Source organism: Acanthopagrus latus, chromosome 18 (assembly GCF_904848185.1).
Source record: "Acanthopagrus latus isolate v.2019 chromosome 18, fAcaLat1.1, whole genome shotgun sequence".
NCBI classification, from domain to species: Eukaryota; Metazoa; Chordata; class Actinopteri; order Spariformes; family Sparidae; genus Acanthopagrus; species Acanthopagrus latus.
The window spans coordinates 346,251-364,489 of NC_051056.1; the positions used below are offsets into that span (position 1 = coordinate 346,251).

At 38.6% G+C, this 18,239-nt stretch overlaps 1 protein-coding gene and 1 long non-coding RNA gene across 4 annotated transcripts; one reads left to right on the plus strand and one right to left on the minus strand.

Annotated features, from left to right (window-relative positions):
* Window positions 1-128: 128 nt before the first annotated feature.
* On the minus strand, window positions 129-3,415 carry LOC119007207 (polyadenylate-binding protein-interacting protein 2-like). The gene is made up of 4 exons (XM_037076699.1): window positions 3,268-3,415; window positions 2,824-3,013; window positions 893-1,084; window positions 129-797 (listed from the first exon to the last, which is right to left on the minus strand). The coding sequence occupies exons 2-4, from the start codon at window positions 2,962-2,964 to the stop codon at window positions 732-734; spliced, it is 399 nt and encodes a 132-aa protein (XP_036932594.1). The 5' UTR covers window positions 2,965-3,013; window positions 3,268-3,415; the 3' UTR covers window positions 129-731.
* LOC119007208 lies at window positions 3,328-12,130 on the plus strand. Of its 3 annotated transcripts, XR_005071064.1 has the most exons (4): window positions 3,328-3,460; window positions 7,974-8,101; window positions 8,329-10,501; window positions 10,736-12,130. It is a non-coding gene; the product is annotated as an uncharacterized LOC119007208 (long non-coding RNA). The 3 variants fall into 3 exon arrangements; XR_005071063.1 differs by lacking the exon at window positions 3,328-3,460 and having other exon boundaries at window positions 7,260-8,101; XR_005071065.1 differs by lacking the exon at window positions 3,328-3,460 and having other exon boundaries at window positions 7,260-8,101; window positions 8,878-10,501.
* Window positions 12,131-18,239: the final 6,109 nt, after the last annotated feature.

Genomic DNA, 18,239 nt, shown 5'->3' on the forward strand with positions numbered 1-18,239 from the left:
GAATATTTTAATTTTTTAAATAGTTTTCAGACATTATGTCAACTAGTTGATTAAAAGATCATTAATTAATGAACATGCTGATTATTCTGTGATATAACAGTGTAAATAACTGAAGTCAAACAAACAGACTTTTTCTCCATAAACATTTATCTTCAAATAGATTAAGAAAAAATAGATATTTTTTTTACAACTTTTTTCTTTATATGACTTTTTATACAGTACTTTATGTGCATTTAGAAAAAAACAACAGACAAACATCAGTTAATGAGGCAGCAGAGTGCCGAGTGCTCACAAAGGATTCTGGGAGAAGACGAAGAAATACAGAGAGAATGAATCCAAAACAACTGGATCAGACAGGACCAGGTCTAAACTAAAGCAAAATGTGAACACAACGTTTGTTATGGGGTTTTTATAAAAGTGCAACGAAAGCTCAGACTGAATGGAGACATCAGAGCTGACTGTAACAGAAACCAGTTTGTTCTTGAAGTGAACACAAACACTCTCAGCTGATTTACATTCAGAGAGTTACCACACACACACTCAGTCAGACAGACAGATGGGTGGAGGATGGCAGTAACTAACAGTAACTTTACTCTGAACTTGAACACATGCGAGCGCAGAACTTTGGCAACATGGCAGGCTGAAAGGTCGAGTGGCAACTGTAAAATACGGCAGACATCTTGCTAGTGATGTCACAGTGCGGACAAGGGTGTGGGTGGAACCTGGTGGGGTCACATGGTGTGTTTCTGGATACCTGGGATGAACTCCTTAGCGTTGGGGTTCAGACTGCTGTTTATCTGGAGGAGAACAGAACGATGACATCCGCAAGTCAGTTTACAACAGAACCATCAGATTTCAAACATGTCCAGGTGACAACAAATTGTGACCTAACCACAAGCTCGAAGTCTGCGTCATCGTGAATGTCAGTGTCGAGAACGAGCAGGCTGATCTGGTCCGGCAGCTGAGCGGTGGTCTGAGCCGGGAGGTCTCTGGATGGGATGAACCACTCCCACTGCTCCTCCTCCTCCATCAGCTCCTGGATACAGCGCTCGATGAACTCCTCCTCCCACAGCTCCTCCTCCACCTACACACACACACACACACACACACACACACACACACAGAGTTCATCATGGAGGTGGTGTATCTGGGTCACATGACAAGAGGACATGTCTGTGCATCTTCTGCAGCAAACGGATTAAAAGGAGCAGACCACTGTTTCTGTTTCCACACCATCAGGCACGTCTTTTCTGTCCCGCATATTTGGTTTTCTGGGTTTCAATCACAGAAAACTGGATGTTTTGGCTTCTTAAATGTTGGTTGGACAAACTGAGACTTGAAGACTTGAAGTCACTTCAGACTTTAAAGCTAGGGTCTGTAATGTTGTTCAGAAACACAGTTTGTTATACTGGGTGAAATGGTCCTTCTATCCTGAGAGTAGTCAATAAAATATGTATTCAGAAAAAGGAACGAAAATAATCAGACCGCTGTGGAAGCTGCAGGACTGAGAAAAAGCTGACCAATCCGTGCTATTCGACCCGAATAGAAAAAAAAATCAGATGCCTTCATCTCGTTCTGCCTGCGCCCCCCTCTGTCCCTCCCTCCTCCGCGCGTGCACATGTCACGTTTCACTGATGCCAGAAATATTCAGCTCACTCCTCTGCACAAATATGGAGTTGCAGGACAAGAAGTTCATTTGGTTACAATGGCAGAGAAAATGCAGCCAGCGTTACTTGTAACAGCTCACCCCGCTAAAAAGGCAAGGAAAAGAAAGCCGGTGGAAAAAGGCTGCGACAAAATAGGCTCTGGATAATGAAAGAAGTCAGACCCGAGTCAACATTGGTGCGGTGTTTGAGCGGTGGAGACAAATGGGGCATGTGAAGGGTTGTTTGTGGCTCGTACTAGCCCAATGCTAACGTTGGCTTCTTTGTGTGTTGATTTTAGCTCTCCAGGATTGTAGACCCTAGCTTTAAGTTTCTGCATTTTATCAATTTTTCTATACAGAATAATGGTTTGATAGAGAATATCAGTAATTTTGTTCAGTCTTATTTTGTTTCATTTCATTTAGATATTTTTAATTCCAAGCATCCACTGAACTCTAAAACAAGCAATCATTGATCCATCAGAGTGAAAATGTCAGTTAATTGATCATTGTTGAGTGGTGGAGTAGCATGATGTAGTCATGATAACACCACTTTTACAAGAAGTGATGCAGATCAGAGATTCAAAATAATTAAATCAGAGCTTCAACAAATGATTACGCCCTGGGGGGGTGGGGGTGGGGGGGTAGAGTGCTTGTTAAATGTTAATATTTTGTGGTTTCCCTATTCTGACAGTAAACTGGGCACTGATTGACATGCTTCTACATTTTGAGGTCAAACAACTAAGTAAAATTAATTAACAATGAAAGTAATCATTAGTTGAATCTAAAACTTAAAATAAACATTTTTTCATGAATTTTAGCACCTACAATTTTTTTAAATTAACATCTTTTAATGACAAATCATATTTGAGGTCAAGTGATGAACTGCCTGAAATCATTAGTGAAATGTCTTTGTGGTGAATGAGACTCAACTGTTTTTATTGTGTTTCTTATCAAAATGTTTTATGAATAAAAGTTAATTAAAAGGTCAACCATCCTGTGACATCTGAACCTCTGTTGTGCACATTTCTGAATATAAATAGTTTTGGATGACCTTCCTCTGGTGACATAACCTGACCTGATTTCCTGCCGGACATATCCGCTGTGTGTCGGTGTTTATGGGGTGTGTTTTCATGAATAATCATAACCTCAGGTGTGTCACTGGTCCTGTTTACCCTCACCTGTCTATTGAACTCCTCCTCGTTCTCCATCCACATGTACTCAGCGAACGGGTTCTCCTCGGAGTTGAACTGGTTCATCAGGATTACCTCGTTGCTGATCGTCATGTTGGTGTTGACGTTGCTGAGCCTCGGGTCCTTCATGTCAGTCTCCTTACAGACAGCCTGGATCACCACAGACGGGCCGACGACACTACAACACACAGACAGAGAGGGAGAGCCACGGTTAACCGTCGAACAGCGGACAGTCGGTGTTTGGGGTAGCTGAGATGGCCGCTGTCTGACAGACAATAGCAGCCAGCTAGCGACGGTCGCTGACTGCCATTTTACAGTAAACACACCGGAATAAATTCACGACATACATTAATGGAAAAGCGCGAAGACACACATATAACAACGTCTCGTTAATATCAGAAAAGAAAATGTGTGTTTTAATGAGTGAAATACCTGAAAACCTGGTTTGCTCGACGGCAGCGGGGCAGACGGTGAACTCTGTGAATAACTCTGCTGTAACTGTCATGGCCGTGCTGCCTCTGTTTGTTTACATGGCTAACGTCACGTTGTGCTCGCTCCTGATTGGATAAACCGTCCAGCTGCCTTCACGTTCTCTACGTGGCCTATAAAAAAACCCGAAGAGACAGTAAGAAGTTTGTTTGTTTGTTTGTTTGTTTATTATTATCATTATCATTATCATTATTATTATTATTATTATTATTATTATTATTATTATTTAAACCATAAACAAAACACAAACAAACCCATATACAATAAACAGACAACAAACAGCTAACACAACAAACAAATAAAGAAGAAATATATTCATATATACAAATGGATACATAGATGGGGTATTAACAAATCATATAGTTGTTTTTGATAATTTATAATATTCCAAGATTCTTATAGCTTTTCAGTCTTTCATGTTTTTTAGTAGCTGTATGTAATATCTGGTTTCTATTTTAAATTAATTAAAAAATAGGGTTTTTTTGATGACCATTTGCATTTATGGATGTGATATTTTCCTTGTAAACTAAAAAGATTCAACAAAAACAGTTTTTTTTAGTTCAAGCTTAATGCCTGTCAAAGATACAAACATGTTTTCCAGTACTTTCCAAAACAAAAAAGTATAACAACATTAAAAAAAAAAAGAAGAAGAAAAATAATTTCATACAGCACAGTTGACATTAACATCTTTGTATCTGGAGATGGCCTGATTGACAGGAAAAAATGAATGTATGATCTTAAAAGAAACTCCCTGAAGTCCACACTGAGTTCCAGTTTATCCCTATAAATTTTGAGTTCCAGAGTAGTTTAGCTGATGTTGTATCTGTTGAATTTATACCATCTAACATTAAATTTGCCACAAAGTGTACATTTAGCTGTCGTCTACTGTCTCCTCGCAATAACATCAACAGTTCTGCAGGTATGGCGTCAAATGTTATGGCAAATTCTTTGGAATTGCACATTTTTTTAGAAACTCAGTGTAGTTGAACAAATGTCCATTTTCAGAGACAGTAGGAAGTTGCTTTTTTGGACTTTGGTCATGTGACATAACCTAATTAATAATTCATGAGGTGTTTTAGCCATTGTTTCATTGAGAAGCCGACCTGATAGACGTCACCTCTGCTACAGTTAGCTCATTTGTGCCAGAAAAAAAAAAACTCAATTTACATACATTACAGTTACTAATTGAAAAATAATGAGCCCAGATCATGACTTCTTGCTAAAATGGTTCAATAAAAACATTGATTGAATGTAGCTAAATGCGCTGACTTAAATAGTGAACAGCAGCTTCTTTAGTTTCCTATATTTTTGGTATATTTCACAAATGGTATATAACATTTTAGTCCTCATCATATTTGACATTAATGGTTCTGTTTCTTAAATTAATATTTAATAGAATTTTAGTGCATCTCTCCAGTACTCTACTGGTTGAATGAGACACATCTGTTTTTATTGGATTTTTGTAGTTTTTCAGAATCATAATCAGAATTCCTTTATTTGTCCCACAAACAGTAACTTCATCTTCTTTTTTTTTTACAACTGTAGTTACTAGTTGCCTAGCATAAATGTATTAATTTAATCAGTGATCTGATTTAAGAAATACAAAAGAGACATTCTGAATATTCTGAAAATCAGCCACACCAATAATCAGCCGATCTATGGAGGATAGAGTGAAGAACCACTGTGAGATGTAAATATATATGTATAGAACTTATATATGTATATGTATACAACTTGTTTAAAACTTAATAACATCCACTGCAAAAATGCATAAACAAACAAACAAACAAACAAATAAATACTTTCCCTGTTTGGCTGCATTTTAATTCAGCCAAAGTATTTTTTCAAGCAGGATATTTTTCCTTTGAATTTAAGTGAAACTCTTGGCAAAATGCAACCGAGGGTCTTTTTGTTAGTGTACCTGAGTCAATCATTTGTTTAAAAGCATAATTAAGATGAAAGTGCCACTTTTAAGATTGACTGTATTTTCATTTTTGGGTCAATCATTTTCAGTGGGGTACTAGGGGCAAATACTATGTTAGTATCCAATGTTTAATTATTTTTTTAAAACACTAAGAAGGCTTGACGCACCATGAAATTTTGCTTGTAGTATCACCAGGGTGTCTACACATGAACTTGATTTTGAGAACATTGTTTGTGTACACAGATTTTGCTAAAAAGAAATGTTAGCAGTTGTGTTTTCCGAGAAGTGTCAATCTCCAAATGCAAGGACAGTAAATGTTGAACGCTACTGTCTTCCAGCAACAACTATCCATGAGATATCTCACGTGACTTTCCTGGCTTTAGATTTTAGTATTGTTTCTTATATGAGGCTCCTTTTTCAACTTCAGAGTCATGGTTTTTCACTAATGACAAAACAGCAAAATATCTTTGCATTTATGTGGAACTAAGCTTTAGGAGCGTATATATGAGACTATGTTGTCCCGCGATGCCCCAGATGCGAAAAACCATGAGGGAAAAGTCTGTGCTCACTGGGACACATCCTCAGTTGTGTGCCTTAGGATCATCGAGCGTTTCGACCCATTACCACAAGACACTCTCCCCCAAGGAACGTCCAGCCAAAGATGTACGGTCTTTGGTGTCTCCCTCCTATGCTACACTACACTAGCCATTCTGATTTTTTGGGTAAAAACATGATATGATGGTACTTTAGAGCGAGCGCAGTTTTGTCCGGAAACAAAAACGTAAGCGTATTTGGTTTTTGTTTGTTAGGTATTTTAGGAGAAAGGTTTGCTTTTTCAAAACCCACTGAAGCAGAGGGAAAAATTGCCAATCCTGAAATAAATAAAAGCCTATGGTCGTGTTGCGTCCAAAACTCATTCCCTAAATTAGACTGAGGGACGGAAAAACCTACGTCCCGGTGCTTCCTCGACCCAGTCTCTAAGCCAGACTGAGGGACGTGAAATTTGGAGGGAAGTGACAATTTGAAAGACGCCCAATTGAGGTGTTTACAGAAAGCGGACAGCTGAATTGGAAACGTGTGTGGTGCAGAATGGGCTGTTGTGTGGGCGAGGCTAAGCCCCACAGAAAATTTTGCCATGTTTAAGGTTCTGACGCCAAAACCACCACTCCCGCAGTGCTACCCTAAAGTCGGGACATGGGGGGCCGCATACTTACCCCCTGACCAGCATATACCACGTTGTTATCACCGCAAGGTATCAGTTGTCCAGCCGGGCAGGTCCAGAGACATCGGTCGCATCCACCATGTAATCCAACCCCTGCAGCAACCAGTAGTAGCCCGGCCTGTACTCCAAATCTTCTAATTTAAATGTAGCCTGCCTCGCTGTAGTCAGTAACATGACCACCATCTTAAGTAAGGTTTCCCATTACCCCTTCACCCCATTTAAAACTTAAGCTCCACCTCCTGGGAACAGGACTTCTTAATGAAGCTTCCATTGCCCCCCAAAACAAAGCTCCCCAATAGCAACAAGTATAGCTATGTCTTTTACGCCAAGTTTTAGAAACAGGACAGGCTCAGTAGAGCCATTTACTCCCGTTTTGAAAGCTAGAAGCTTCCAATGCCTGCTGGGTAAATTCTTGTGGGCGCACCCCAGCCACCCAGGTGGGTCAACGGCATGCTGGGTAATTTGAAGAGAATGACTAAAAAAGCAAAATGCACTAGCCAATTGTGGCAGTTAGCATAAGTTTTCGACATGGAGTGGCAGTATGTATGTTTAGCCATCACTGTAGCCTATAACTCTAGAGAAGAAGTGAAAGTAGTGTTGTGAACATGCTTACACCATGAGTGAAGTAGGGTGTCAGAGGAATGAAACTCTGCAGCTTCCCCACACACAGACAAGCCCCTCCTTCTGGGGGGGATCTCCCTGCCCCCAGTGCTCTGCCATGGCAACCTAGTGGCTCAACTGTGAAAAATAAATGCTTTACCTGATACAGCCATAAGAGAGAAACTCACGTGACATCTCTCACCAAGATGCCCCTCACTGGGAGTTCCCCAGTCGCTCTCCACATTCACCTGGCGGCTCCACTGTGGAAAACAAGCCCTGTGTCTCCTGCATAACAAGAGGAAGGATATCATAGCCCCCTCATACAGAGCAGCTTGTCCCATCTAGGGGGGTTAGGCGGCTAGGTGCGGGGAACTTAGCCCGTGCCGGAAATGGCCCGGGAGGTGCACTTTCCTTCCCCCACTGTGCCTCTCTTACGCGGTCCCAGCCGGGATCATACTTGCATCTCCCCCTGCGCCCGTAGCGCACTTCTCTCCATACACCGTCCATGTGGAGAAGTTCTTCCTCACGGTGTATATAAGTAATCACTAGGTTGTATGTGTTATGTTTGTTGGTCGTCTAGGTAGGTATGTTTTAAAGTAATATGCTTTTGCACAATATGTTTTAATAAAGGATTTATAGTTATATTTAGGTCTAGGGAAGATATTTATTAGAGGAAGGAAAAAAACAGTGAAAAAGAAAGAAAACAACTTAAAGAGGTAAAACAAAACAAGTGTGTTTCAAAAGAAAACAACTTAACTTGAGCTGCTGCAGAAAAGTGAAAACAGTGTGCTAAACGGCGACGTTTCAACCTTATTCAGGTCTTCTTCAGGCCTAGCACACTAATATCTGAGAAATAGAGAGCTGTTGTTCAACTGACTGACAGAGATCCTCACTGTTTCTAAGTCAGAGCAGGAGTGACTGCCTCTGCTGCTGCTGCCTCCTTTTATTCCCTCCCCCGGGACTCTACGCAAGTAGGCCCTCCCCCCTGCTACGTATCCTCCAGAGGGGATTTCCACAGCTTTGGCCATGAGGTAAGTAAACTACCGCTTTTTTCAGGTGTTTTCAGTGCTCAAATGTTGTGAAGTCATAGAAAAAGTGTTTTATTTAACCTAAAAAAACTTCTAACTTAAAGAATGGCGTGAAAGCATGTAAAAAAAAAAGCAAAAACTAAGCATGTTTTAAAGCTGCTGCCCTGAGAGATCTTATATTATAAATAAAAAGGTATGATAATTAACACTGTGTTTCTCTTTTTTTCCAGGTAAGTATTGTAGGTGGTTGTAGGTAATCCAGGTAGGTATTTTACTGTAGGTAGGTAGGTGGTGTTCATCATCCAGGTAAGTATGTAGAGGTAAGTATATTAGACAGGTTTAGTGTAGTACAGGAAAGGGTTTTAAGCAGCAGAGGAGGAGCTGGCCATAGGGTTGGGGTCAGGCCCAAGGTCAAGGACGGTTAGGTGAAGGAAAGAAATAGGAACCACTATGTGGTCCCTATGGTGCACTCTCCACCCCAAGGATGGCTAGCCCCCCATCCCCATCCTCCACTACTTGGGTTTATCAGCGTGGTGTATTTATATAATAACGTGTTAAAATGTTTTAGTTGAATATTTATTTATCATAAAATTAAATGTATATCAAGTATAATGTTTGTATTTTTTTGTTTTAACACCGCTTCTTTTTTTGTATTTTTCTCTTTTTTTGTATTTATTTTATATGTATTTTTTCCTGGTTTGGCTTTAATTTAGTTTTCCAATTAATTCCCACCCTTGTTTAATTTGGTTAACCGATGTCTTTTCTTTTTCCATCTGTAGGTGGCGCTCGCGCGACGTTTCGTCTTGTCTGTGACTTCTTCAGGCTGGCCATCCTACATGTAAATTTACTTGAACCCTGGAGAGATGTTGCTCCCTCAGTGGTTCATGCCAAACTGACTTGTCTTCTGTTCTAACTTCCCTTTTATACTCCGCCCACTCTGTCTTTTCTCTTTTAGTAAATTCTTTTTAGTTTTCTAAATCTGTGTGTTAGTTATCCAATGAAATGGCTTGTTTTATTTATCTTATTTTTAACCAAACTAATTTTGAATTATTTATTTCTTCACCTAATGTTTCACTATTTATATTTTTTTTGACTATGTTGTTATTTAACTTATTTATTGTCATTAACTTATTTATCAACTAATGAATTATTAAATTATTAACCCCTAACCTCCTTGTAAATTATCCTGTCAATTAATAAATTTATTTACCCAAATTTCCTAATCCTTTTCCCTCTTTATTTCCCTTTTTCTATGACTCATCCTCCATCCTTCACCCTAGGCCGGTGCCTATATCATAACGTACCTCGTATATAATTTGCCTGCCTTTGGTGGGATTGGTGGGTTTAGAATAGGGCAGGGAACCAAATTGGGGTTGGAATGTAGGTGATGGGATTGGTGCCACAACTGGGGCTAACATGTAACGAATTAAAAAACTAGAAGAAAGGAAAGGGGTAGAGGGTGTTAACCCAGATTGACCCGGGTCAATCTGTCAGTTGTGGGAGAACGGTAGGTGGTAGAGCTACGGGGGTGGTACCGTTGTAAAGCTGGTGGTTGAAAATGTGGGTGGCCAAGTGGGTCCCGCCCCCGTGCGAGGTTGCGTTGCGGAGCCACGCCTCCTTTTAGCGTCCGGGTCATGCGTATTTCGGGCTAGGAAGGTCGTAGAGAGTCGGGACAAAGACTGGCGTGTTCAGCGTGGTGGAATTATGGCAGGTTAGGTGCGGGGAACTGAGCCCGTGCCGGAGGAGGCCCGGGAGGTGCACTGTCCTTCCCCCAGTGCCCCTGTCGTAAGTAATCCCAGCCGGGATCATATTTCCTCTGTCCTCTGCGCCCGTAGCGCACCTCTCTCCATACACCGTCCATTCAGGGGCTTTTTACCTCGCGGTGTATGTAAATAATCACTAGGTTTGTATATTTATGGTTAGGGTTGATCTAGGTAGATATATATAATATAATAATAAACTAGTCTGCTTGTGAGACAGTATGCGATAATAAGGAGCTATATTTTTATTTAACAGATATATAGACAAGGAAAAGACAGTAAGGAGTAAGAAGAAAACAAAGAAAGTGAAAGGGGCAAAACAAACCAAGTGTTTCTAAAAGAAAAAACAACTCAATTTGAGCTGCTGCAGAAAACAAAAAATAGTGTGCTACCCGGCGACGTTTCGACCTGTTTCAGGTCTTCTTCAGGCCAAGCACACTAATAATGAAGTAAATATTAAGAAAATAGAGAGCTGTTTGTTCCACTGACTGACAGAGATCCTCACTGTTTCAAGGCCAGAGCAGGAGTGACTGCCTCTGCTGCTGCTGCCTCCTTTTATACCCTCCCCCGGGACTCTACGCAAGTAGGCCCTCCCCTCTGCTACGGATCCTGCAGAGGAGAGCTCTACAGCTTTGGCCATGAGGTAAGTAAACTTCCTGGTTTTTCTGTTGTTTTTTTCTGTTCAGATCCTGTAAAATCATAAGAAAAATGTCCTGTTTAACTTAAAAAACCAACTTATTGAAGAAATGTGGTTAAATCATACAAAATAGTGCTAAAAAATAGAACTAGTTTAAACCTAATTCCCTAAGAGATCCTGTCCACTATGCATAGAAGTATAAGAATTAATCGTTTTCCTCTTGTTTTCCTTGTTTTTCAGGTAAGAATTTAGTTGATCGCAGTCATTAAGGTAAGTATATCGTTAGTCAGGCTTCCACATTGCAGGTAAGTATGTCAGGTAGGTCTTTCGTTAGTTTTAGTCCTGTACAGGTAAGTATCTAGGTGGTTTAGGCTCCGTCCGGTAAGTATTTTAGTGTGTATTGGTCCTTTAAATTAGTATACGGTTGTTTGTTTTTCCTTATTGTCATCCAGGTGTATCAGGTAGGTATTTCATTCGGTTTGTAATAGTGTACAGGTAAGTATTTTAATGGTTTCGTCCTTTCCAGGTAAGTATTTGATACGTATTGGTCCTTTAAGGTGAGTATGGAGTTTGTTTGTTGTTTCTTATTGTCAATAATGTGTATGAGATATGTATTTTGTTCATCCCAGTCTTCTACAGGTAAGTATTTTGGCGGTATCGTCCTTTCCAGGTAAGTATTTAGTGCGTATTGGTCCTTTAAGGTAAGTATGGAGTTTGTTTGTTGTTTCCAATTGTCAATAATGTGTTTCAGATATGTATTCAGGTAGTCCCAGTCTTCTACAGGTAAGTATCTCGGCGGTTTCGTCCTTTCCAGGTAAGTATTTCATGCGTATTGGTCCTTTAAGGTAAGTATGGAGTTTGTTTGTTGTTTATAATTGTCAATAATGTGTATAAGGTATATATTTAGTTAGTCCCAGTCTTCTACAGGTAAGTATTTTGGTGATTTGGTCATTCCCAGGTAAGTATTTAGTGTGTATTGGTCCTTTAAGGTAAGTATGGAGTTGTGTATTGTTCCTAATTGTAAACAATGTGTACAGAATAGCTGCCTTAACGAGTATACTTTCATCCTCTATCCATCTGTCTATTATTTATTTATTTATATCACTAGGTCTTTATTAGCAGACCTAAATCTGTATGCATTAATACTCTTTTTTTGCTCGGGGCTTCTATAATGTATTAGGATCTCCTAGGGCTATCCACTAGGATGATATATATTTAATAAATGATATAGGTATAAGTTAATGGGGGGTTTTAGGCTTTAAAGGGGTAAGAGTGGTTGGGGTCAGGCCAGAACTAGACTGAGGTTGAGGTAAGGAATACCCTCAGGGCGAGGTTAGACTAAGAAGGAAATGTCAAAGGTCGAAGTCAGACATAAAGGCCAGAGACCTTGGGTTTAGGCATCAAGTCTCCTAAAGGGTTAGGTGATAGGGAAAGAATGGGAACCACTATGTGGTCCCCATGGTGCACTCTCCACCCCAAGGATGGCTAGCCTCCCATCCCCATCATCCACTAATTGGGCTTTATCGTCGCGGTGTATTTATATAATAACGTATAAAATTTCTAGTTTAATATTTATTTATCATAAAATTAAATATATATCAAGTATGAATGTTTGTATTTTTAGTTGTTTTTAACACCGCTTCTTTTTTTATATTTTTATATTTTTCTATTTTTTTGTATTTTTAGTTTTTTCCTGGTTTGGCTTTATTTTTATTTTCCAATTAATTCCCACCCTTGTTTAATTTGGTTAACCATTGTCTTTTCCTTTTCCTTCTGTAGGTGGCGCTCGCGCGACGTTTCGTCTTGACTGTGACTTCTTCAGGCTGGCCATCCTACGTATAAATTTCCCTGAACCCTGGAGAGATATTGCTCCCTCAGTGGTTCATGCCAAACTGACTTGTCTTCTGTTCTAACTTCCCTTTTATACTCCGCCCACTCTGTCTTTTCTCTTTTAGTAAATTCCCTTTAGTTTTCTAAATCTGTGTATTAGTTATCCAATGAAATGGCTTGTTTTATTTATGTTATTTTTAACCCAACTAATTTAGAATTATGTATTTCTAACCTAATGTTTCACTATTTATATTTTTTTAACTATTTTGTTATTCTATTTATATTTTTTTAACTATTTTGTTATTTCACTTGTTTGTTGTCATTAACTTATTTATCAACTAATAAATTATTAATCAACTAATAAATTATTAAACCCTAACCTTCTTATGAATTATTCTGTCAATTAATAAATTTATTTACCCAAATTTCCTTATTCTTTTCCCTCTTTATTTCCCTTTTCCATAACTCATCCTCCATCCTTCACCCTAGGCCGGTGCCTATATTATAACGTACCTCGTATATAATTTGCCTGCCATTGGTGGGGACTTTTCCAAGGGGCTATACGGAACCTAAAAGTAATGGCCGACTTGGCTCATTTGGACCTCTAAGGTCAATTTACGGGCCTATGTTAGGGTTTGGGGATTAGAATAGGGCAGGGAACCAAATTGGGGTTGGAATATAGGTTATGGGGTTGGGGCCACAACTGGGGCTAAAATATAACCAATTAAAAAACTAGAAGAGAGGTTAGGGTCTGGGTTGGGTTTAGGCTTAATTTAGAATAGGGTTGGGGTTAGAGGGTTAGGGTTAGGGGTTAGGGTTAGGGTTAGGTGAGGGGAAAAAGTAGAGAGACAGGTGCACTACCTGTCTCCCCAAATGCACGGTCCTTCTTGTACATGGGGATGGCCAGGCCCCCCTCCCCATGTACCTCTAATTGGGTTATTATTTAAATGCGCGGTGTATATATTTAATAACTTATTTGTTTTTATCTAGGTTAGTATTATTTATCTTTAAATTAAAGTTTATATCAAGTATAACTGTTTTGTTTTTATTCTATACACCACTACATTTTTTTGTTGTTTTTGTTTATTTTTTCTATTTTTTTGTATTTTTTTCTTTTTTTGTTTGGCTTTTACTATTGTTTCTAATTCCCTCCCTTGTTTTTGAGTTGGTTAACCTTAGTTTGTTTGTTCTCTGTATGTGGCGTCGCGACGTTTCGTCTCATCTTGGACTTCTTCAGGCTGCCTACATACAGGTAAGTTCCCTCTATTTATTTGTTTGGGGAGATGTTGCTCCTCCGACTGCCTAAGCCAAACTGATCTCCTTTTAGTATTGTTCTCCCTTTTATACTCCGCCTATGCCCATGAACTTATTTGTCCTGTTTTTAAACTTACTTGTTGTTCAACTATTTTTAGACTTGTATATGAACTAATTTGTCTTATTAACTTATTTGTTTTTTGTAATTTATGTATTTGTTTTTAACTTGTTATATTTAACTTATTTTCTTAGCCCTTTTTAAATATCAGTTATATGCATCCATGAATTTATATACGTATGTAGCTCTGAATTTTAATAAATGAATTTGTTTACCCTCTGAATTTGTGTTTGTCCTGAATTTATTTATCCTATTTATTTATCCTATTAATTTATATCTAATATTTAATTTATTTACCCTACTATCCCTATTCTTTCTCCCTCTCCGCTTCCCTTCCTGTTTCCTGCCCTCCATCCTTCACCCACAACCGGTGTCCGAATTGGCGTACCTCGTATACGTAATTTTGCCTCCACTATTTGTGTTTATTTTGGGCTGTATACGGCAATTTCTAATTTAGGGCCTCTAGGGTCAACTTACGGGTTGGGGTTAGGGTTTGGGGGTTAGGGTTAGGGTTAGGTGAGGGGAAATAATAGAGAGACAGGTGCACTACCTGTCTCCCCAAATGCACGGTCCTTCTTGTACATGGGGATGGCCAGGCCCCCCTCCCCATGTACCTCAAATTGGGTTTTTATAAAATGTCGCGGTGTATATATATAATAACTTATTTGTTTTTATCTAGTTTAGTATTATTTATCTTAAATTAAAGTTTATATCAAGTATCACTTATTTGTTTTTATGTTATACACCACTACTTTTTTTGTTTGTTTTGTTATTTTTTCTATTTTTTTGTATTTTTTTTTATTTTTTTGTTTGGCTTTTACTATTGTTTCTAATTCCCTCCCTTGTTTGAGTTGGTTAACCTTATTTAGTTTATTCTCTGTATGTGGCGTCGCGACGTTTCGTCTCTTCTTGGACTTCTTCAGGCTGCCATCATACAGGTAAGTTCCCTCTATTAGTTTCTTTGGGGAGATGTTGCTCCTCCGAATGTCTGTGCCAAACTGATGTGTTTCTGCTTTGTTCTCCCTTTTATACTCCGCCCATGTCCGTGAACTTATTTGTCTTTGTTTGTAAACTGACTTGTTATTTTAACTTATTTGTTTTTAATCTTATTTCCTTTAAACATATTTGTTTTTCACTTGTTATATTTAACCTATTTTTTTACCCTTTTAACTATTAATTATATTTGTATTTATATTTGTCCATGAATTTATATATGTATATTTATTAATAAATGAATGTATTTACCCTCTGAATTTGTGTTTGTCGTGAATTTATTTATCCTATTAATCTATATTTAATTTATTTACCCTACTATCCCTATTCTTCCTCCTTCTCCGCTTCCTTTCCTGTTTCCCGCCCTCCATCCTTCACCAACAACCGGTGTCCGAATTAGCGTACCACGTATACGTAATTTTGCCTCCACTATTTGTGTTTATTTATGGGCTGTATACGGCAATTTCTAATTTAGGGCCTCTAGGGTCAAATTACGGGTTGGGGTTAGGGTTTGGGGCCGGGTATAGGGTCGGGAATCAAATTAGGAAAATTCCTGGGGGTTGGGGTATGAGCCACAAATGGGGCTAGAGTTAACATAAAGCCAATTGGGGTTGGGATTAGGGCTATACCAATTGGGGTTAAGGTTAGGGCAAGAGTCTGGGGTGGGTTAGCTTAATTTAGCTTAACAATGGGGGAAGAAGGACTGGCCATACACCCACGGAGGCACTGGCTGGTTAGGTGAGGGGAAATAATAGAGAGACAGGTGCACTACCTGTCTCCCCAAATGCACGGTCCTTCTTGTACATGGGGATGGCCAGGCCCCCCTCCCCATGTACCTCAAATTGGGTTTTTATAAAATGTCGCGGTGTATATATATAATAACTTATTTGTTTTTATCTAGTTTAGTATTATTTATCTTAAATTAAAGTTTATATCAAGTATCACTTATTTGTTTTTATGTTATACACCACTACTTTTTTTGTTTGTTTTGTTATTTTTTCTATTTTTTTGTATTTTTTTTTATTTTTTTGTTTGGCTTTTACTATTGTTTCTAATTCCCTCCCTTGTTTGAGTTGGTTAACCTTATTTAGTTTATTCTCTGTATGTGGCGTCGCGACGTTTCGTCTCTTCTTGGACTTCTTCAGGCTGCCATCATACAGGTAAGTTCCCTCTATTAGTTTCTTTGGGGAGATGTTGCTCCTCCGAATGTCTGTGCCAAACTGATGTGTTTCTGCTTTGTTCTCCCTTTTATACTCCGCCCATGTCCGTGAACTTATTTGTCTTTGTTTGTAAACTGACTTGTTATTTTAACTTATTTGTTTTTAATCTTATTTCCTTTAAACATATTTGTTTTTCACTTGTTATATTTAACCTATTTTTTTACCCTTTTAACTATTAATTATATTTGTATTTATATTTGTCCATGAATTTATATATGTATATTTATTAATAAATGAATGTATTTACCCTCTGAATTTGTGTTTGTCGTGAATTTATTTATCCTATTAATCTATATTTAATTTATTTACCCTACTATCCCTATTCTTCCTCCTTCTCCGCTTCCTTTCCTGTTTCCCGCCCTCCATCCTTCACCAACAACCGGTGTCCGAATTAGCGTACCACGTATACGTAATTTTGCCTCCACTATTTGTGTTTATTTATGGGCTGTATACGGCAATTTCTAATTTAGGGCCTCTAGGGTCAAATTACGGGTTGGGGTTAGGGTTTGGGGCCGGGTATAGGGTCGGGAATCAAATTAGGAAAATTCCTGGGGGTTGGGGTATGAGCCACAAATGGGGCTAGAGTTAACATAAAGCCAATTGAGGTTGGGATTAGGGCTATACCAATTGGGGTTAAGGTTAGGGCAAGAGTCTGGGGTGGGTTAGCTTAATTTAGCTTAACAATGGGGGAAGAAGGACTGGCCATACACCCACGGAGGCACTGGCTGGTTAGGTGAGGGGAAATAATAGAGAGACAGGTGCACTACCTGTCTCCCCAAATGCACGGTCCTTCTTGTACATGGGGATGGCCAGGCCCCCCTCCCCATGTACCTCAAATTGGGTTTTTATAAAATGTCGCGGTGTATATATATAATAACTTATTTGTTTTTATCTAGTTTAGTATTATTTATCTTAAATTAAAGTTTATATCAAGTATCACTTATTTGTTTTTATGTTATACACCACTACTTTTTTTGTTTGTTTTGTTATTTTTTCTATTTTTTTGTATTTTTTTTTATTTTTTTGTTTGGCTTTTACTATTGTTTCTAATTCCCTCCCTTGTTTGAGTTGGTTAACCTTATTTAGTTTATTCTCTGTATGTGGCGTCGCGACGTTTCGTCTCTTCTTGGACTTCTTCAGGCTGCCATCATACAGGTAAGTTCCCTCTATTAGTTTCTTTGGGGAGATGTTGCTCCTCCGAATGTCTGTGCCAAACTGATGTGTTTCTGCTTTGTTCTCCCTTTTATACTCCGCCCATGTCCGTGAACTTATTTGTCTTTGTTTGTAAACTGACTTGTTATTTTAACTTATTTGTTTTTAATCTTATTTCCTTTAAACATATTTGTTTTTCACTTGTTATATTTAACCTATTTTTTTACCCTTTTAACTATTAATTATATTTGTATTTATATTTGTCCATGAATTTATATATGTATATTTATTAATAAATGAATGTATTTACCCTCTGAATTTGTGTTTGTCGTGAATTTATTTATCCTATTAATCTATATTTAATTTATTTACCCTACTATCCCTATTCTTCCTCCTTCTCCGCTTCCTTTCCTGTTTCCCGCCCTCCATCCTTCACCAACAACCGGTGTCCGAATTAGCGTACCACGTATACGTAATTTTGCCTCCACTATTTGTGTTTATTTATGGGCTGTATACGGCAATTTCTAATTTAGGGCCTCTAGGGTCAAATTACGGGTTGGGGTTAGGGTTTGGGGCCGGGTATAGGGTCGGGAATCAAATTAGGAAAATTCCTGGGGGTTGGGGTATGAGCCACAAATGGGGCTAGAGTTAACATAAAGCCAATTGGGGTTGGGATTAGGGCTATACCAATTGGGGTTAAGGTTAGGGCAAGAGTCTGGGGTGGGTTAGCTTAATTTAGCTTAACAATGGGGGAAGAAGGACTGGCCATACACCCACGGAGGCACTGGCTGGTTAGGTGAGGGGAAATAATAGAGAGACAGGTGCACTACCTGTCTCCCCAAATGCACGGTCCTTCTTGTACATGGGGATGGCCAGGCCCCCCTCCCCATGTACCTCAAATTGGGTTTTTATAAAATGTCGCGGTGTATATATATAATAACTTATTTGTTTTTATCTAGTTTAGTATTATTTATCTTAAATTAAAGTTTATATCAAGTATCACTTATTTGTTTTTATGTTATACACCACTACTTTTTTTGTTTGTTTTGTTATTTTTGCTATTTTTTTGTATTTTTTTTTTTATTTTTTTGTTTGGCTTTTACTATTGTTTCTAATTCCCTCCCTTGTTTGAGTTGGTTAACCTTATTTAGTTTATTCTCTGTATGTGGCGTCGCGA

Bases quoted from the DNA above. Each gene is read 5' to 3' on its own strand.
- LOC119007207 (XM_037076699.1), bottom strand. From the start codon at position 2,964: ATGAAGGACCCGAGGCTCAGCAACGTCAACACCAACATGACGATCAGC. The intron at 1,085-2,823 runs GTGAGGGTAAAC...GTGTGTGTGTAG, and splicing joins AGGAGGAGTTCAATAGACAG to GTGGAGGAGGAGCTGTGGGA. The intron at 798-892 runs GTTAGGTCACAA...GTTCTCCTCCAG, and splicing joins ACGCAGACTTCGAGCTTGTG to ATAAACAGCAGTCTGAACCC.